Below are 17,851 nucleotides of genomic sequence, written 5' to 3'. Positions count from 1 at the left end.
GAAGAGCAAAATAGTAATGTGGTCCTTTTGTTATCTAGCACTGTACATATTGGTTTATTATTGTTGGCAAAAATACAAATCTGAATTTTTTTTATTCTGTTTATTTTTGTTTTTAAAATTTTTGTGGAATATTTCATTTTATTCATTGCCTTAATAACAAAGCTAAAAATGCATATTTTTATAAATAAAAATTATATAAAATTATATTAGCATTATATAAAAGCTAAAGTAGCTTTTATAAGCTACTTTAGCTTTTATATAATGTGGCGAATGGTACTATAAGTATTTCAAATATATCACTTGTTATATTAGCTTTTTAATATGCCATATTAAAGATGAGTTGATTTATTATAGATTAGCAGATTCACTCAATCTAATTTGACTTTTATGTATTTAAATGCCATCCTAATTTTTTGTTATGTGCTTTATTTTAAAATATACTGTATTGGGAATCTTGCTGTTGCTATTTTATCATTCATCATTTTGGTTTTTTTTGCATATCACTAGTGTAGATGGAACAGATAAAGAGGGCCAATAAATTGTGGACAAGTGATAGTTTGTTTTTGCGTTCTCATTTGAATATTCCCGTAGAAGATATTTTAAGGGTTATTCCAGTGACCTCTCATGACTCATCCCATTTAGAAAAGCAAATTGAACATGATCGTAAGGACAGAAAAAGTGATAGTATGAATGCAAATATAGGCATTCTTTCAGAACAGTCTGTGAGCACTGTGACGAATGAAAATAATGGATCTTTAGAGACTGCTAAAGAAGAAAGTGCAGAAGCTTTTTTAACTCGGATTGACAGTTATATAGCACAGACAAAAGATAAAATGCAAAGACTTGAAGATCATGTGGTGTAAGTACTGTTTTTTATGGTAATATAGATTGAAATGAGTTTTAAACTGAAAATACCACAATATTCAGAGAAATTTTCTTCTAATTATAAATTAGAGAACTGTTATTTTAGTTTTTCACATAGATTAATATTAGCGTTAGGTATATGATGCAAAAAAGGCCTAGGCTTTTGCTGCACCAGCCAAAGAAAATTTAAATAATAAAATAAACTACCTATTTGACTCCCTCCTCACATAGGTATCTAACCAGCTCTGACTTTTTAGTTTTCTACAAGCTGTCAGCCTCCTCCCATGGAGGCAGCTTATTCCAGTAATTAATAGCTTAAAAGAAAACTTCCTGTAATCCAGTCTAAACCTCTTCCCACCCCTGTAATTTGAATTTATGGCCCCTAGTTCCTGAATCATAAGTGAAAATTTTCTTCCTCATTCATTATACTTTCACCTCTCCAGCCTTATACTCCTCAGTCAAGTCTCCTTTAAGTTGTCTAGTTTCAATCTTTCCTCATTTGGATGCTCTTTTGCCAATGAATCTCATCAGGTACATTGTCCATCTTTGGATCCTTTCAAGAAGCTCAATGTCTTGTTTTTTAGGTGTGGCCCTATACTTTAACACTATATTCCAAACACATAAAGTATACGTAAAAGGACTTTCCTGAAATTTAATTATAGGAATGTTCAATATTAGCATTAGTACAATAAAACTTTCATTGTACTAATACTAATAATCTCATATGAGGAGATCCTTTGTATCTTGATATCATTTCCCTCCTTGGCTGTATCTTTTAATGTTGAGTCAATCCCTTAGCCATATGTGGCCGTGGATAGACTGCTGTTGATGTTATGTATACATCTTCATATGTATAACATCAGTAATGAGTAGTTGTATTGCATCATAATCATCCTAAGCCAACAGATATATGCTGCCAAGTAAATGACAGCATATATCTGAATTTATTTTACTTGAGTATACATTGGCTAATACAGTGAATTAAAATAACTAAAATAGCTCTCTCTCAGTGCTGTCCATAGTTAAAAAAAATTTCAGAATTTAATTGCCATCTGTCTCCAACCTGCTCTTTCTCAAGAAATTGTTCATGAGCTTATATGGAATATTTCAATTAAAAGGCATTTGGGATCTGTCTCACTTATTTTTAGGTTTAGGCTGAGTATTATTATTTAAATTTTATAATTATTAAATTTCAATTTTGCCTAATCATCTGCTTTTTTTCTCAGTGGGAAAGTTGTTCTCTGTCCTTCAATTAATATAAAAATGAATGTAAACTGATTTTTATTTGAACTGAAAACAAAACAAAACAACAGTAGTTGTGTGTGACATTTGCACCTCAGTATGTGTGTTTACCTATGTAGGGCATAGCTGGCTATATGAGGACAATTTTTATTGTCTCATGCTACAACTATTTTTATTGTTTTTTTCCTTCAAATAAAATTGTTTTATGTTCATATCAGAAGGACACTGTTTTTAGATTAAACCAAGAATATGGACCAACATTGAGAAAAAAGCAGTTGATTAGGCAGAATTTAAATGTAGAAATTATAAAATCTTAAACAGGAATAGTTAGTTAAATTTTTAACATGAAATTCAAAAATTTCGTCCAAAATTTGTTAAAAGGTACAGATGATAAATAATCTAAGCCTAAAAATAATGTTGGGTTGTCAATATTACTAGCTAGTCACAGCACATTGTTTTGTTTGGTGATTTTTAATTTTCCCTCACTTCAGTGATAAGCTTTGGAAAAAGCTTATCACTAATCTTAAATCTCTCTCTCTCTCTCTCTCTCTCTCTCTCTCTCTCTTTCTGATTTTCTCTCTCTCTCTCTCTCTCTCCTCTAAAGTTACTTTATTCCTTCCCATGAGGTTGTCTGAATATCTGCATGTTATTCATACCAACCTATTTCAATCCTTGTTTTCATCATGATTGTTAAATTTTCTTCCGATTATATCCCTATGGAGAAAAGTCTGTTTTACTTATCCTGCTGTGTTTACTGCCAAAATATCACTAATTGAATAAAACTGCTGTCTTGCTTAAATTTTTCAACTACAGTAAATGCTTGCTACTGTTGTTCTCTCTCCTTGACACATTCTTGTTGACTTCCAGTTGAGTTGGAGTATGACATTTTATCTAGCTTAAGGTATTAGCTGATAATGTCTCCACAGAGTTAATGAAACTAAGCATGCTGAATACTAGTGAACTGACCAACTCGGTCTATGTTCAAGCAAAACAGCTTTGCATAAAACCGAAAAAATTGCTTCTGTGGATCAAATGGACAATTAAGGTAGAGGTATATGGAGCCGAGGCGTGTTGAGCCATTTTAGTACCTGAGGTAAGAATGAAAAATTGTGCCCTCCTCTAAAATATAAAATAAAAACTGTTTAAAGTGATTTTTATTCTCATAAGATCAACTGAATTGGTATCCAAGTGATGAGTGAAATACGTAAGTGGCATTTGCTTTACTTTTTTTTTTTGAAAAAAGAAAAACTTCATTCATTTTTAAAAATAATAACAATATTATTATAATACTTGAAACAAGTGTTTCATCAAAAATATTACAAATTAGAATAATTTTAATTATAAATAAACAATATTTCTTTAATAAATTAACAATAATATATTACAGACAGACACATGGTTTTTATATGTACAGATTACAATTTTATTTTGTTAGCTTTGAGTGACAAAAAGTTATCAATAAGTTTGTTGAAATTTATTTGATTACATATAGTCTGCTCAATTGATAAAATGGCCATGCTGTAACTGTCACTGGAATCGTTAAATATATTCTTAATGCCACTTCCAGGTTTGGAAATGATTCTAACAGTTCATATTCATGAATAATTTTCAAGATTTTCCTCTTGCAAAAGCAAGATGATGAACGGATTGGAATAATCAGAACAAAATTGAAAACATTGGCAATTATTTAATCTTTCTTTTAACACCCCTTTCAGCTTTTAACCTGAGGCAAGAGCTTTGTTTGCCTCACCCATTAATGTCGAAGTTTGCAGATGATACAAAGGTTGGCAGGGTTGTTAATGGCAGTGTGCTACTGCAACAGGATCTAGATAATTTGGGCAGATGGGCTAAGAAGTGGCAACTGAAGTTTAACCTTGACAAATGCAAAGTACTGCATATGGGTAGAAGTAACCCCAGAGAAACGTACCAACTGTGTGGTACTACACTTAAGGTGGAAGAAAATGAAAAAGACCTGGGAGTAATTGTGCAGTCAGATATGAAGTTTTCTGAGCAATGCAGACAGGGTGCCAGGGCAGGTCATGGGGTTTTGTCAATGATATATAGGAATTTTGCTAGCAGGGAGGAGGAGGTGATTGTCCCTCTGTATAAGGCAATGGTCAGGCCACACCTTGAGTACTGTGTACAGGTCTGGAGGCCTCATTTTAGGAAGAATGTAGATTTACTTGAGCGTATACAGAGAAGGGCAACAAGATTGGTGAGGGGAATGAAGGGATCCTCTTACCAAGAGAGGCTTAAGTTCTGCAAATTGCAGTGGCTGGAGACTAGGCACCTGCGCGGTGATCTGATTGAGGCGTATAAGGCCTTGAATGGGTTGAGCACGCTGAATTCTGATGGGATCCTTTCACTTGTTCAGATTATGAACCTAAGGGGGCATAAATTTAAATTAAGAAAAGACAGATGTAGAATAGATGAGCGGAAATTTGCCTTTAGCCAGCGGGTGGTTAATTGCTGGAACAAACTTCCATCTGTCGTTGTGGAAGTTGATAGGTTGAATAAATTTAAGGAGGAACTGGACAGGCATTTGGAGGGAATGGTGTGATTTTTTTTTTTTTTTTTTTTTTTTTTGGCTGATGCTGCATAAGCTCATACACTTGCTTTCTTGCATCACATGCCACTACTACTACTACCACCACCACCACCCTCGGCACAGCTCTGGGTATAGCATTATCTATCAGGCATTTTATGGAGAATCACCTTCATGATAAAAGGAAGTCTGTTTTGCTTTCTCCTGTGAAGTCAGAATATTGCTCTTATGAAGTGGACTGGTTATGTATTAGTCATATGTTGGAAGAAAGTGACAGCTTTTGTTGTGCCAGTCAAAAAAAAAAGTAAAGCAAATGTCACTTATATATTTCACTCATCACTTGGATACTGATCCAGTTGATCTTTAAATTCCCCAAAGCTGTTAGTCTCAACTGCCAATAGAGCTAAGTTATTATAGTAGTTAACAATTTGCTAAATGAAAACTTCCTACAAGAGAAATATACCAGCTGTGTGGTACCACACTTAGGGTGGTAGAAAATGAAAAAGACCTGGGAGTGATTGTGCAGTCAGATATGAAGCTTTCTGAGCAATGCAGACAGGCTGCCAGAGCAGGTCATGGGGTATTGTCAACGATATACAGGAATTTTGCTATCAGTGAAAAGGTGATTATCCCTTTGTATAAGGCAATGGTCAGACCACGCCTTGAGTGAGTACTGCATACAGGTCTGGAGGCCTCATTTTAGGAAGGATGTAGAGTTTCTTGAGCATGTACAGAGAAAGGCAACAAGATTGGTGAGGGTAGCGAAGGGGTCCTTTCACCAAGAAAGGCTTAAGTTCTGCAAAATTGCAGTGGCTGGAGATTAGGCACCCGCAAGGTGATCTAATTGAGGTGTATAAGACCTTAAATGGGTTCAACACGCTGAATTCTGATGGGATTCTCCCACTTGCTCAAATTACAAACCTCAGGGGGCATAAATTCAAATTGAGGAAAGACAACTGTAGAATAGATGTGTGGAAATTTGCATTTAGCCAGCAGGTGGTTAATTGCTGGAACAAGCTTCCTTCTGTCATTGTGGAAGTTAATAGCTTAAATAAATTCAAGGAGGAACTGGACAAATTTTTAGAGGGAATGGATGTGTAAAATTTTTTTTTTTTTTTTTTTTGTGGGTGATGCTACATAAGCTCATACACTTGCTTTCATGCACCACATGCCTCTAATACTACTATACTTGAACATAGAGATGAGAGGGAAGGGGGATTAGCTCAAAATCTATCTCTCTCTTTCTCTCTCTCTCTCTCTCTCTCTTCCTTATCTTTCTTTATTTTAACTTCTAATCTATAAGTTATTTTGGGGTTGTTATTTCGTAAGTGTGAAAACCTTGCAATTTAGAGCATTAGAACTTAGCTCTCACTTTTCTGACTATCCTTGAAGCCTACCTGGGTAGTTCTGAAGGAGCACTGCTTGGCAATGGTCATTAATCACTTTCCAGATGTTCACACGTTATCTGCAAATTTTGACGTCTTGCACTGTATCCCTTTGTTAATGATTTAAAGAAATAACAGCAGGGGTTCCAGCACTTATTACTGAGGAATTGTACTTCTAATCCTGGCTCAATCCGGAATGTAATCATTAATCACAACCTTCCACTTCCTATCGTGCAGCCATTCTGCAATCCATCTAATACTTGCACCATAGTGGTTCTGGTACAGCCTATAATCTCTTCTAACACAGAGCTGCCAACTCTGGATTTATAACAGATCTTCTACTTTTATTTTGGAAACTGATTACAATAGGAAACTAAGTCAGAAGGATGATTCTGACTTAGCCATAGGCATTTCTATTGCCATGATCATGGAGAGTCTGAAGCAAGAGAAGATTCTGTTTTTTTACTCAATGAACTAGTACTTTATGGTTGTATATGGCTAGAGGTGCACAAGTTCCCATTGAATATGTTCATATGAATACTGAGGTAGCACAAATTTCATCAATTGGAAATGTCATTTTTTAATTTGAAATTTTTTGTGTAAAGTTTTCAGTACTTTTTTGATGTTGATAAAAAAATAGATGGAGTAGTAAATTTTTGCAGCCTCAGCGGAAGAACCTGTCAGATACTCTTATGAAAGAAGAAAGAAAGAATTTATGTACAATGGGGTTTTGTTGGAGAAGCGATCAAGTGTACATGGAAGCTTGAAATATAATAAATTATGTTACCATTCTCAGTATTTTTAATAATTCCCCATAGCAGTGATGAGTGTGAGGGAATATTATTATTATTATCTATATGGGGCAAGGAAGCCAGAGGCTTATGCTGCACCATCCAAAAAAAAAATTCCTGAGAGAGAGAGAGAGAGAGTGAGAGTCAAAAGTAGAAGGGAATCGCCAAGAAAGAGAAGAATGATGATATCCAGCTTAGGACTCTGGGTGTGCCAAGCCTATACTCACCAGATGTGAGCCCCTGGGGTTATTCATCCAGGTTAGAAAAACAAAAACTGAGTTCAGATCTCTTTCTGGTGAAGCTTTGGAAATGCCCCTAAGAGCCAAGTCTAGGCAGGAGGACCATTTTTATGAAGAAAACTTTGATGCAACATTTCTGAAGATGTGGCAAAGTTTGGAATAGTATTTTATTTGAGGAAATCAAAATCAATTGGTGTCTAATAGAATACACAAAGAGAAATCTACATATATAGAATGTTAGTAATGAATTTTCAGTGTAGTTACTCAATATTTTGTTCGTAGTGAACTCGAAAGTAGTTGAAATGGCATCGATTTAATTGTATCTCATATTGTTACTACCTTTACATCGAGTTGCCATGATATTGCACTACCTCGAATAAGTAATGCTTCACTAATAGAGAAGACTATTGTTACTTATTCTTGGTGGATACCACCACCCAGACAGCACCGTTTCAAGACTTGTTGGCCTATCATCGGTGGGTGGGTAGGTATCCTGGTGTTGCAATCATGACATTCCAGTTGTGAAGTATATTTCCACAATATGACAGATGCCTAATGGTGTGCATAAGTATATACTTAACAAAATATTGTGTATCTACACTGAACCTTCATTAGTAAATTGTTCATCTCTCATATTGTGGAAATATACTTCAACCGGATTGCCATGATTGTAACACCAGGGTACCTACCCGCCCACCTTGTTAATAACCCTTGTTCGTTGGGCAAGATTGTGCTTTTTATCAGCACATTTTTTTAAATGCCACAAATGATATTTCTTGTGCTGTTGTCATTTGTTACTTCATGCAAGCTTTCTTTCTTCCGGTATTCTCTCTTTCTGCTATTGCAATTATGGATGTTACCTAGAACGATTTTACAGTCTTGGGTAGTTTATCATATAGGTCACTCTTCAGCTAAAGGAGAATTTTCACACATCTGTTCTACAATTATCCTCTCTCAGTTTAAATTTGTTCCCTTGTGCATATCATGACTAAATGTAAGGTTTTCCACAGAATTTAGCTCACTCAACCCTTTTAAAGTCTTAAACACTCCACTCACCCTTCAGATGACTTATTCCAAACATTAACTTACAGAACAAATCTCTCTTTTTTTTTAAAAGTGCCCTCAACCAGTTCAGTCACTCTTTTACTACTACTTAACTTCTAAGGTCTTTATATGGCACACCTAGGATCCTGAGCTGGATATCATCATTCTTCTCTTTCTTGGTGATTCCTTTCTACTTTGGGCTCCCCCCCTCCCTCCCTCTCTCTCTCTCTCTCTCTCTCTCTGGGTAACTTGTGAATTTTTTTTGGCTGGTGCAGCATAAGCCTCAGGCTTCCTTGCACCATATGGCTAATAATAATAATAATAATAATAATAATAATAATAATAATAATAATAATAATAATACCTTCTTCAACAGTTCCACAGATCTTAAAATAGGATGTTTATGACTGCCTTTATGCAATATTCAGGATGAAGCCTAACCATCTCTTTATATAATAAAGTAATCACATCTTTGTTTCTTCTAGAAATGTTTCTCTGTCACTTACAGAACTGTCTACCCTGTTTATAAAATTTATCAGATTATATAGTAACACCCTAGACTTTTATTATCAACTAGCTTGTTTGGTGCTACACAAGTGGTAGGTTATTCTAGGATTATTGTTATGCAGATGCAAGATCATGCATTTCAGTGTTATCTGTTTCAGCTGACAATTCTCAGCTCATCCAAATAATTTATCTAGGTCTTGTTGAAGTAGCATTTTGTAATTAATGTCGTTAACCATCCTTCCCACCTTTGTATCATCATCAAACTTAGATATTAAACTGGAAATGTCTACATCAATATAATTATTAAACGGAAAAGGACCCAACACTAAACTTTGTGAGGGGGGGGTCCCCACTTCAGCATTAGTCTGTGAAGGGCAGTGGCCACTTGTAATCATTCCTCTATCCATTGGTCACACTGCTCCAGTTTATACAATTGCCCATTTGGGACTGTATTAAAAGTTTTACTGAGAAATTGAGTAAATGATGTTAAAATTATTCTGCATCCAGTTCTTTAGTGATAACCTAATCAGTAATTAGATTAGTCAAACATGATAATTTCGCCCCTCCCTTGTCATGCTGTGATTCTCCTTTAAAATAATTCCCGTACAGTCCAGGTGATGCTGTATTATATCTTTGCTGAAGACTCTTTCCACAGAAGCGAAACATAGGTTTGTAGTCCATTTTCAGTTATCAAAATAATTCAGCTTCTAGTTAGTATTGACTAGGCCACTGGTATTCTTAAGCTTAAAATATTCCTTGTCAGCAGAATAAATATTTTACATGTGAATGCAAAATATTTATTCTGCTTGTCAGCAGTATAGTAGAAGTGTCGATGATATCCTGAACTTAGCAGTCCAGAATTATTGATGCTTGTAGAATAGATATGAGGTGGAGCAGTATGATTGATTCCTTTTACTACTACATAAGTGAAGAATTCTTTACTTGCTCTTCTTCTTTGTGCTCTTAGCTATAGGTTTCTCATAGCTAAGATTTCCTGTTGGATTCAGGGACTTTCCAGATAATTTATAATCATCTCGTGTATCTTTTTTCTCTAGCACCGAGGTCGTCAGTTCTTCTGACATCTATTTTGGTCTTTAAACTTTTAAAGCATTGAGGCTTCTGGGCTTTCCCAACGATTAAATGAGGATGCTTTTCTGTGCCAGACATGTTTGCTGCTGGGAGAATGGTAATCTGTTGTTCGGCCTTTTTTCTGCCACTGCATTTCTCGCCTTTAAATGCAAGTGTTTTATCTGTAAGCAATTTAAAAAAAAAGAGTCCAGTTACATCAGCATTGAAAATGTTATTGTGGTCATATGTCAGAAAAACATTTTTTAAACTATTTTCCTTCCATTTCTTTGTATTGTCAATGTCCATGGCTGCAGTTTCACCACACTTTTTTAAAAGGCAGGCTATGACAAGTCAAATTTCTAGATCCATCCATCTGAACTTTTAAATTCTTCAGTATCCATTCAATGTGCAAATGATTCGGCCTTAGCTTTTAAAAATTACCATCTGTGGGAATTTTTTTTGCACACATTATTATTAGCAATTTCAAAAGTACCCTTTAAAGATCCGGATACTTTGCCTTTCATGCTCCAATCCTACCCAGTGCAACAGATTTCTCTAAACTTTCAATCTTTTTTCCGATCTTTCAGAACAGAGTACTCTTAGGAATGCCAAACTGTTTGGCGATGTCAGTCCTAGAATCCACACCATTATCTATAGCTTGCAAATTCCCAATTTTATCTACAATTTTTTTTTATTAGAGGCATACCAATAAACATACACTATAACTAATGAAATTAACTTCTGGCTGATGTTCATTTCATTACCGCACTGCGAGAAAAGAGTGAAGGAAATTTTAACAAATGATTTCTCATGGTCAGGCTGCAAGCTCATCAATTACTTCAATATATTTGAAGCGTTCTGTCATTTTTAAACATGAATTTTGTAATAAAAAAGTAAAAATTCAGATTAAAAGGTAGAAATTTATGGTCATTATAGAGAAATCCTTTCATTTCAGTGTCATTATACTGAATGTAAAATAGCATTAGGTTAATGAGAAATTGGCCAGGACCAATCACATAGGATGTTACGTGTTAGGACGTTAAAAAGAGGGTCACTACAAAGAGCTTTAATTGTACTAACTTTCATAAATGTTAGTCTTGAAATCACAGTTTTGTGCAAGGGGAATTACTCTCAGTAATGTCACTGACATTTGTGTGGGTCCTGGTCACTCTGAGTTTGATACCTGTGACCTATGATTTATTACAGCAGTGACATGTCCAAGTGACATACATAATGAAATTTATGGGTGGCTGTGTGGTGCACATACACAATCCCCATAAATAATTTATGCTATAAGAAAAGGTTTTTTTTTTTTAAGACATTTTTTATTGTCTAGTAGCCATATCTAGTGGTAAGTGTAATTGTGCACAAAATACTTAAGTTCTCATTAGAAATTTTCAAGTATCATTATGTTTTTATAATATCAAAGATTTTCTGAGTTTAGTAAGTTTTGCTATGGCACATACAGAATTTTTTTTTTGAACTCTTGTCACACAGGCTGAAAAAGGTTTGCCAATATGGATTTATTATAAATCTGAATTTGCTATTCTTGCAATGGGATCAATCATGCATACATGTGAACTGAAATCCAGGACATACTGGAGCCAAAGGTTGGGGTTTGGACTCATAATTGTGAAATGTTTAAATGGAAAATTTATATTATCCTCAGTGGTATGCCTAAATGGCAAAGTGTGACAGCAGAAATAGAAGGTACACAGCACTTTGACAAAGCAGCAGAACCACATACGTAATACCTCTTCTGTGTTTGCAGAATGACATTTATTGCAATAATAGGAATATACCATACAGTGACAAATACGTACATATGCTGGAGCAAATTAAAAATGAGCACTGTGTTGCAATACAGGCTTGGGCTGGTATCACGGTGGACACCAGTCAGTGGTGCTGCAGGAAGCATGTATCCATTCATGAAGGTCTTGCAGGTGATGTGAGGATGTAGCATACTACTTGTATGCTATATGAATCCTCAAAAACAGTTCAACAGTATTAAGTCCAGTGACATGAGTGGCCTTGATATGAGGCCAGCAGGTCCAGTTTGCTGTCCAAAGTTCATTTGTGCCATGAATAGCCCTATTGTAGGTGCAATGATTGCAGATGACTATCAACTATTGATGCTCACCCCAACTTTGTAATTGACTTGTTTGCAGTAACTATTTTTGTTACAGAGTTAGTGCATCAGATCCATTGTAGTCTGGTTATCAAACAGCTTGTAGGCTTTATTGAATTTCTGAGATTCTCCCATTATTAAAACTGTTAATATCAAGTAGTAAATTTTATTTTTATCCCACTTTCCTAAAGTGGGCTTTATAAGATTGCTGTGTGCAAGACTATAGCCTTATAAAAATATGGCTATGGTGTTGATGAGGACACCTTGATGTGCATTTTTTAAAAAAATTATAATACTTACCCTGGAGTAGTTTTCCTGAATTTTAGATTAATTAATTCTTTGCTTTAATTTTAAATTCATTAGGTTACTGAATTATAAGTGCTTACAATTGATTACATTTTGGTAAGCCCTACTAAATATTCTGTCGACTAATTTAACAATAAAAAAGGAGCTCACCTAGTGTAGCCATAGTGATAGTTGCAATGGAATCACTGAGCTGATGTGATTATTATTGTAACATATGGTTATTGATTGCTTTATTTTAATGATTTTAATATTGTTATTAATTTAATTTTTATGATTACTAAAAAAATTTAATTAAGTTTTTGTGCTTTTAATACAGCAGACTCTCGATTTTCCGGGATAGATGGTAAAAAATTATTTCCGGATAATCGATTACCCAGTTAATCCAAAAATACAGTAAGTCCCCAACGTACGTAAGAGATATGTTCCAGGACTTCTTATATAAGTCGAGATTTGTGTAACTCGGGAATGACTAATAAAACATTGCTATATCCCTGATATGCCAAAATTATGAAAACCACATAATATACTCAGCAGAATGAAGAAAAATAGTTATATATTTTTAATTAGTTCAATTAAAAACTTTATCTGGGGACAGCGGTGAAGTAGCTGGAGTGGCACATAAGAAAAGAAAACATGTTATTTTACTGTAAAAACTGGTATGTATTTCGTAGCCTTGGTTATTATTATAGTTGACCTTCATTAATGCTGACCGCTTCTTGTATTCTGTCTTTCTCCTTTATTGTGTTCACCGTTGCCACTGACAAATCTGAATTCTGCGTGACACTTGTTAATGTTAAGGGCTCACATCTGGTGAGTATGGGCTTGGCACACCCAGGGTCCTGAGCTGGATATCATCATTCTTCTCTTTCTTGGTGATTCCTTCTCTCTCTCTCTCTCTCTCTCTCTCTCTCTCTCTCTCTCTCTCTCTCTCTCTCTCTCTCTCTCTCTCTCTCTCTCTCTCTCTCTCTCTCTCTCTCTCTCTCTCTTAGGGTAACTCGGAAATTTTTTTTTTTGGCTGGTGCAGCATAAGCCTCAGGCTTCCTTGTACCATATGGCTAATAATAATGTTTGGACATTTTCATACATCCTTATTATTTTAATTTTCTGATCCAACTCGATCACTTTCCTTTTCTTGATAGACTTACTAGTACCACTGTCACTTATTCTCTTAGTCGGCACCATGATCAAAATGAAATTTTCTGAAAAGAACTTTATTTTTTTTTATTATTATTGTTATTAGCTATATGGTGCAAGGAAGCCTGAGGTTTATGCTGCACCAGCCAAAAAAAATTTCCGAGAGAGAGAGAGAGAGAGAGAGAGAGAGAGAGAGAGAGAAGTAGAAGGAAATCAACAAGAAAGAGAAGAATGATGATACAGGTAGTTCTCAACTTTGAGTTAATTCGTTCCTAGCGCACTCTCGTAAAGCAAACTTGTAAAGTGGGAATTTATTTCCCATAGACATAACGTTAAAAATAGGGTTACATTCTCAACAATGAAATTAGTTAGCTAATTATTTTGTTTAAACAATGATTAATTTATCGAAAGAAATGTAAAATCAAGCAAATTATAATATTAGAGAAATTATTTTCGACTTACAAATGTTAAAGAATGTTTATTCTTCATCATCGACTAAATGCACACTCATTGATCACTCATTATTGACTCGGCACTCGTTGGTTTGTTGCACAAGGAATCGTCTTCTTCAGAAATGCTTTAAGAGGCATTTATTTCCAAGATATTCTTCTCTTTTCTTTATAAATTTCAATAGCATACATAAGCATTTTTTAACGGAATGTGCAAATTGCAAATAACATGATTTGCACGGAGTAACAAGTTTACGAAGCTTAAAAAAATAGGAAATGAAGAGAAGATTCTGAAAATTTGTTTTTTATACAATTGACGATTTCAGTAAAGGGCAAATACATTTCACCATAATAACGTAAAAACCCACACAATTGCAATTATCGGTATTATTGCCAATGCAATAAGATAGTTTACTACCTGTTTATAATTAGATGCACTAACAGCAAAGCCCAATAAACCAGAAAGTGCAAATTGTTTTTATTGTTTTATGGTTGTGACTTCCAGACGTGCTTTAAAAAAATATCACAAAGCCATTCAAAATTGGTTCTTATAACAGAACATATGATAACGATGAAAGTGTAGTGTATGAACGATGAAAGTGTACTGATTTGAATTGGTAACTAATACAATTTACACTATAAAACCCACCTTTTAGGTAGTTATATTGTGAAAATCTGAACTTCAGAGGTCGTGGAATGAATTACCAAAAAACAATGTGTTATTGGGTTCACATTATGATATTTTCAAGATACGGTGGTAATAGATTAATACTGTATAGCTATACGCGTGGTTTGAAATGCGGTATTTATGAATGTTTAACATTCGTTTTTTGCAATTAATGTTCATATTTTCGATTTTGTTGATACTTGACACTTGAAAAAAAAAAAAAAAAATCCCTTGTAAAGCGAGAACTGCCTGTATCCAACTTCACAGGGGTAAGGCTAAAACTCGCTATTATGACTCCGGTGCGGTGTGATGGAACACAACAATCGATGCAACGCACTAAATCAAACTAAACATTGTCTTTTTTCTTTTTTTTTTTTGTGCGCCGGGGTTGCAAGATAATAGGCACACTAATCTCCTAATGACGACTTATAACGGCACTTCTTATCGCTTATTTACGACTTGCAAAACATCTCTATATACCTATTCTTTTTATTACTTGAATTTTATGATTTCTAGTTGATTTTTTTATTTTATTTTTTTGTTTATTTGGAATCTTGAAGTGTCCTGGTTAATCCAATCCTGGTAAGTCGACTTGCAAAACATCTGTTTATACATATTCTTTTTATTACTCGAATTGTATGATTTCTAGTTGATTTTTTTTTTTTTTTTTTTTGGTATCTTGAAGTGTCCCAGTAAATCAAGAGTCTGCTGTATTAGACATTCTTGTCTTCTGTATAATTTTCAAAACCTTGCTTAAAAAATAATTCAATATATTTTTAGCCATTCAGAAGATGAACTACAAAGCAGGAGGAGTTCAACTGATCCATATAGATATCAAAGAAATAGCATCAGCAGCTCTACATCATTGAATGACTTGAGTGTTGATTTGTCTGTGCCACCTCATCCAGTTATCATGACACAGGGAAGAAGAGTGCGTTCATCACTCAGAAAGCTTGAGAGGGAGCAGGATGAAATCTTTGAACTTTAATACATTTCTGCATGAAAGGAGGGACCCTTGTGCTACACAACTTTTTGTAGTGTGAATGTATTTATGTAAGACTCTGTAATTGCCTTTTAAATGGTAATTAAACAGTAAAGTTTTTAAATGATTCATTTGAATCAAATAGGGTACTGTAAATTCACATAAGTCTTATTGCAAAGATCAGCAAGTTGTATACTAGTTCAAGTGACCACCAGTAGTAAAGTTAAAAAAAAAAATTGCCAGTTTGGATAAAGGCTGCTTTCAAAGCACTGGAAGTTAAATTGTTTTTTGAATTTAAAATATATAGGTGTTTTGATAGTCTATCCTGGAATGTTCAAATACACAGGTATAACATATCATATCTGTGCTGTGTAAAATGTTGATGATAAATTGAAGGTTTATTTTATTTGTTAGTTTTAAATTGTGAAAAAATGAATCCCATGAAAATATTTAACACGTATAAGATGGATGAGAATTATAGTTTTTTATATAGCAGTGTTATGTATTGTAATTATTGAAAGGGTGCTAAAATTCAGATATTAACACTAGATATATATATTATTCCTTTAAGGTCACTCTTACATGTTAATACAACTTCTTTGTATGCAGGTAAACAAAGTCAAAATCAAATACCAGTGGAATTTTTTTTTTTGTTTGTGATATAGCTAAGAGCTGTATTTGTCCACATGGTCCTTAAAAATTTTACTGATTAGTTTATTTTATGTAAATAATGCTTTATACTTTTTTGTTATTACATGTTGTAATTTGGGGAGGGGGGGGGGTATGGATTTTTGGTGATTGTCATCCATAAACCGTTGAAGCTTTAGGACCTGAATCATACAGTATTCTTAACCTTGCACTTTGTTTGTCCTAAATTTGTAATTATCATGGTTTAAAACCAGTCCATTATGAAGAAAGTTCCATAATTATAAATTCATTAGTTAGTTTTCTTTACAAATGTTATTTGTAAAGAAAATCATAAAAGCAAAATTAATTTCTGAAAATTTGCTTGAAAAAATTTGTCACTGCTACTACCAAGCTTTTTGTTTTGTGGTAATGTTTGGGAGAGTAATAGTAATATTTTGTGCTCTGTCTTAGCAAACTTTCATAAATTACACAAGGTTATAAAATAGTAACGAATGGGCCTGGTTTACTGGGGTCCATGGTTTATAATAACATACACGTATAAGTTATAAATCCAGTTTAATGTAATACAAATATATATACTAACAGTATCTTTCGAGACACGCGTCTCGAAAGCTACTGTTAGTATATATTTGTATTCTTACATTAAACTGGATTTATAACTTATACGTGTATGTTATTATAAGGTTATAAAACTTATTGTTTGCCGCTTGCTGTAAGTGAACAGCATCATGGTAGCTAGGAAACTTTGCAAATAACAAATTGCATTTAGTGATGGAAAAAAAAAATATTCAGAGCACTAAATGCTTAGGTTTTTTTTTTTTTTTTTTTTTTTTTTTTTCAAATTGTAATCGATGTGTTATATTCTTAGAAGGAATACGATTCACTTCCTAAAAATTAGATGTGATTGTAATTTTGTTTATATGTTGCATTTGTTATGGTTCCAAAACAAGTTTTTGAAAATCAATAATAATTATAGTAATAATTTAATCTATCATTTGAAATATGTAAACATTCAATTAGAAAATGATAGTTTTTCATGAACCATTCATAATTTTGCATATACTCTTTTTATTTTTAAAAAGTTTTTAGCTGGAGATTTTTTAATTAGATTTTGGTAGTTTCTTATATTAAGAGTGAATGAATGAATCTGACACATTGTTATCATTAGGTGCTATTTCTGTTTTTGAAAGTTGGTAAACTCATCTCTTCAGCTTCCACAGAAACAAGTTCTAGTTTTTTAAGATGTGCATTGATCGTGTAGGAGAGATGAAAAATATATACAAATTTTTGAAGCAGAAAGACATGTTAGTTTGAAAATAGGTAACAAAAAAGGTCTAGTGGGAAAAACTGTTTTCATAGAATTTGAACCTTGACTGGCCTGTGGTAGACAGAAAAATTACTCTGCCTTTTTAATAAACTTTTGTTCAAAAAAAAAAAAAAAAGTAAACTGTACGATTAATCACCAAAGTGAATTATCTTGAAGTGTTCAATCTGTAGTCTCACAACTGGTTTGCTGATATAAGTTTAAAATTTGGCAAACTTTTCTTGCTAAGTTCAAGCTTAAAATCACACAGGATTTTAGGCTTGAACTTAGCTTAAAATTTACAGTATTTTAAGCTTGAACTTAGCTTAAAATCCTTTGAATGAATTATTTGAAATTTGCAACTGGATTTGTCTGAGTTGTGCTTTAATTTTTTTTCCTTTAGCCTGTAATAACAGGTATCATTCTGTTGATAAAGTGAATAATTTTATTGTGGGCTTAAGGAAGTCTCATGTTCATGTGATATTATAGTGCAGCATTGTGAGATTGTTGCTGCTTTTACAGAAAAATAAATTTAATTGTGTAATACTG

General features: G+C 33.7%; 1 protein-coding gene across 1 annotated transcript in view; it reads left to right on the top strand.

Moving 5' to 3' along the window:
- Window positions 1–15,615, top strand: part of LOC150075303 (lysM and putative peptidoglycan-binding domain-containing protein 2-like) — a 42,414-nt gene extending 26,799 nt beyond the window's left edge. Inside the window, exons 3-4 of the mRNA XM_090388719.1 lie at window positions 513–859; window positions 15,150–15,615. Of these exons, the coding sequence (XP_090244845.1) occupies window positions 513–859; window positions 15,150–15,357 (555 nt within the window). The 3' untranslated portion in view covers window positions 15,358–15,615. The remainder of the gene's footprint in view (window positions 1–512; window positions 860–15,149) is intronic.
- The last annotated feature ends 2,236 nt before the right edge of the window (window positions 15,616–17,851 follow it).

The sequence above is a fragment of the Mastigoproctus giganteus genome, chromosome 14 (assembly GCF_048544385.1).
Source record: "Mastigoproctus giganteus isolate SK-2022 chromosome 14, ASM4854438v1, whole genome shotgun sequence".
NCBI lineage: Eukaryota > Metazoa > Arthropoda > Arachnida > Uropygi > Thelyphonidae > Mastigoproctus > Mastigoproctus giganteus.
This window is presented reverse-complemented; position numbering and strand designations above follow the sequence as displayed.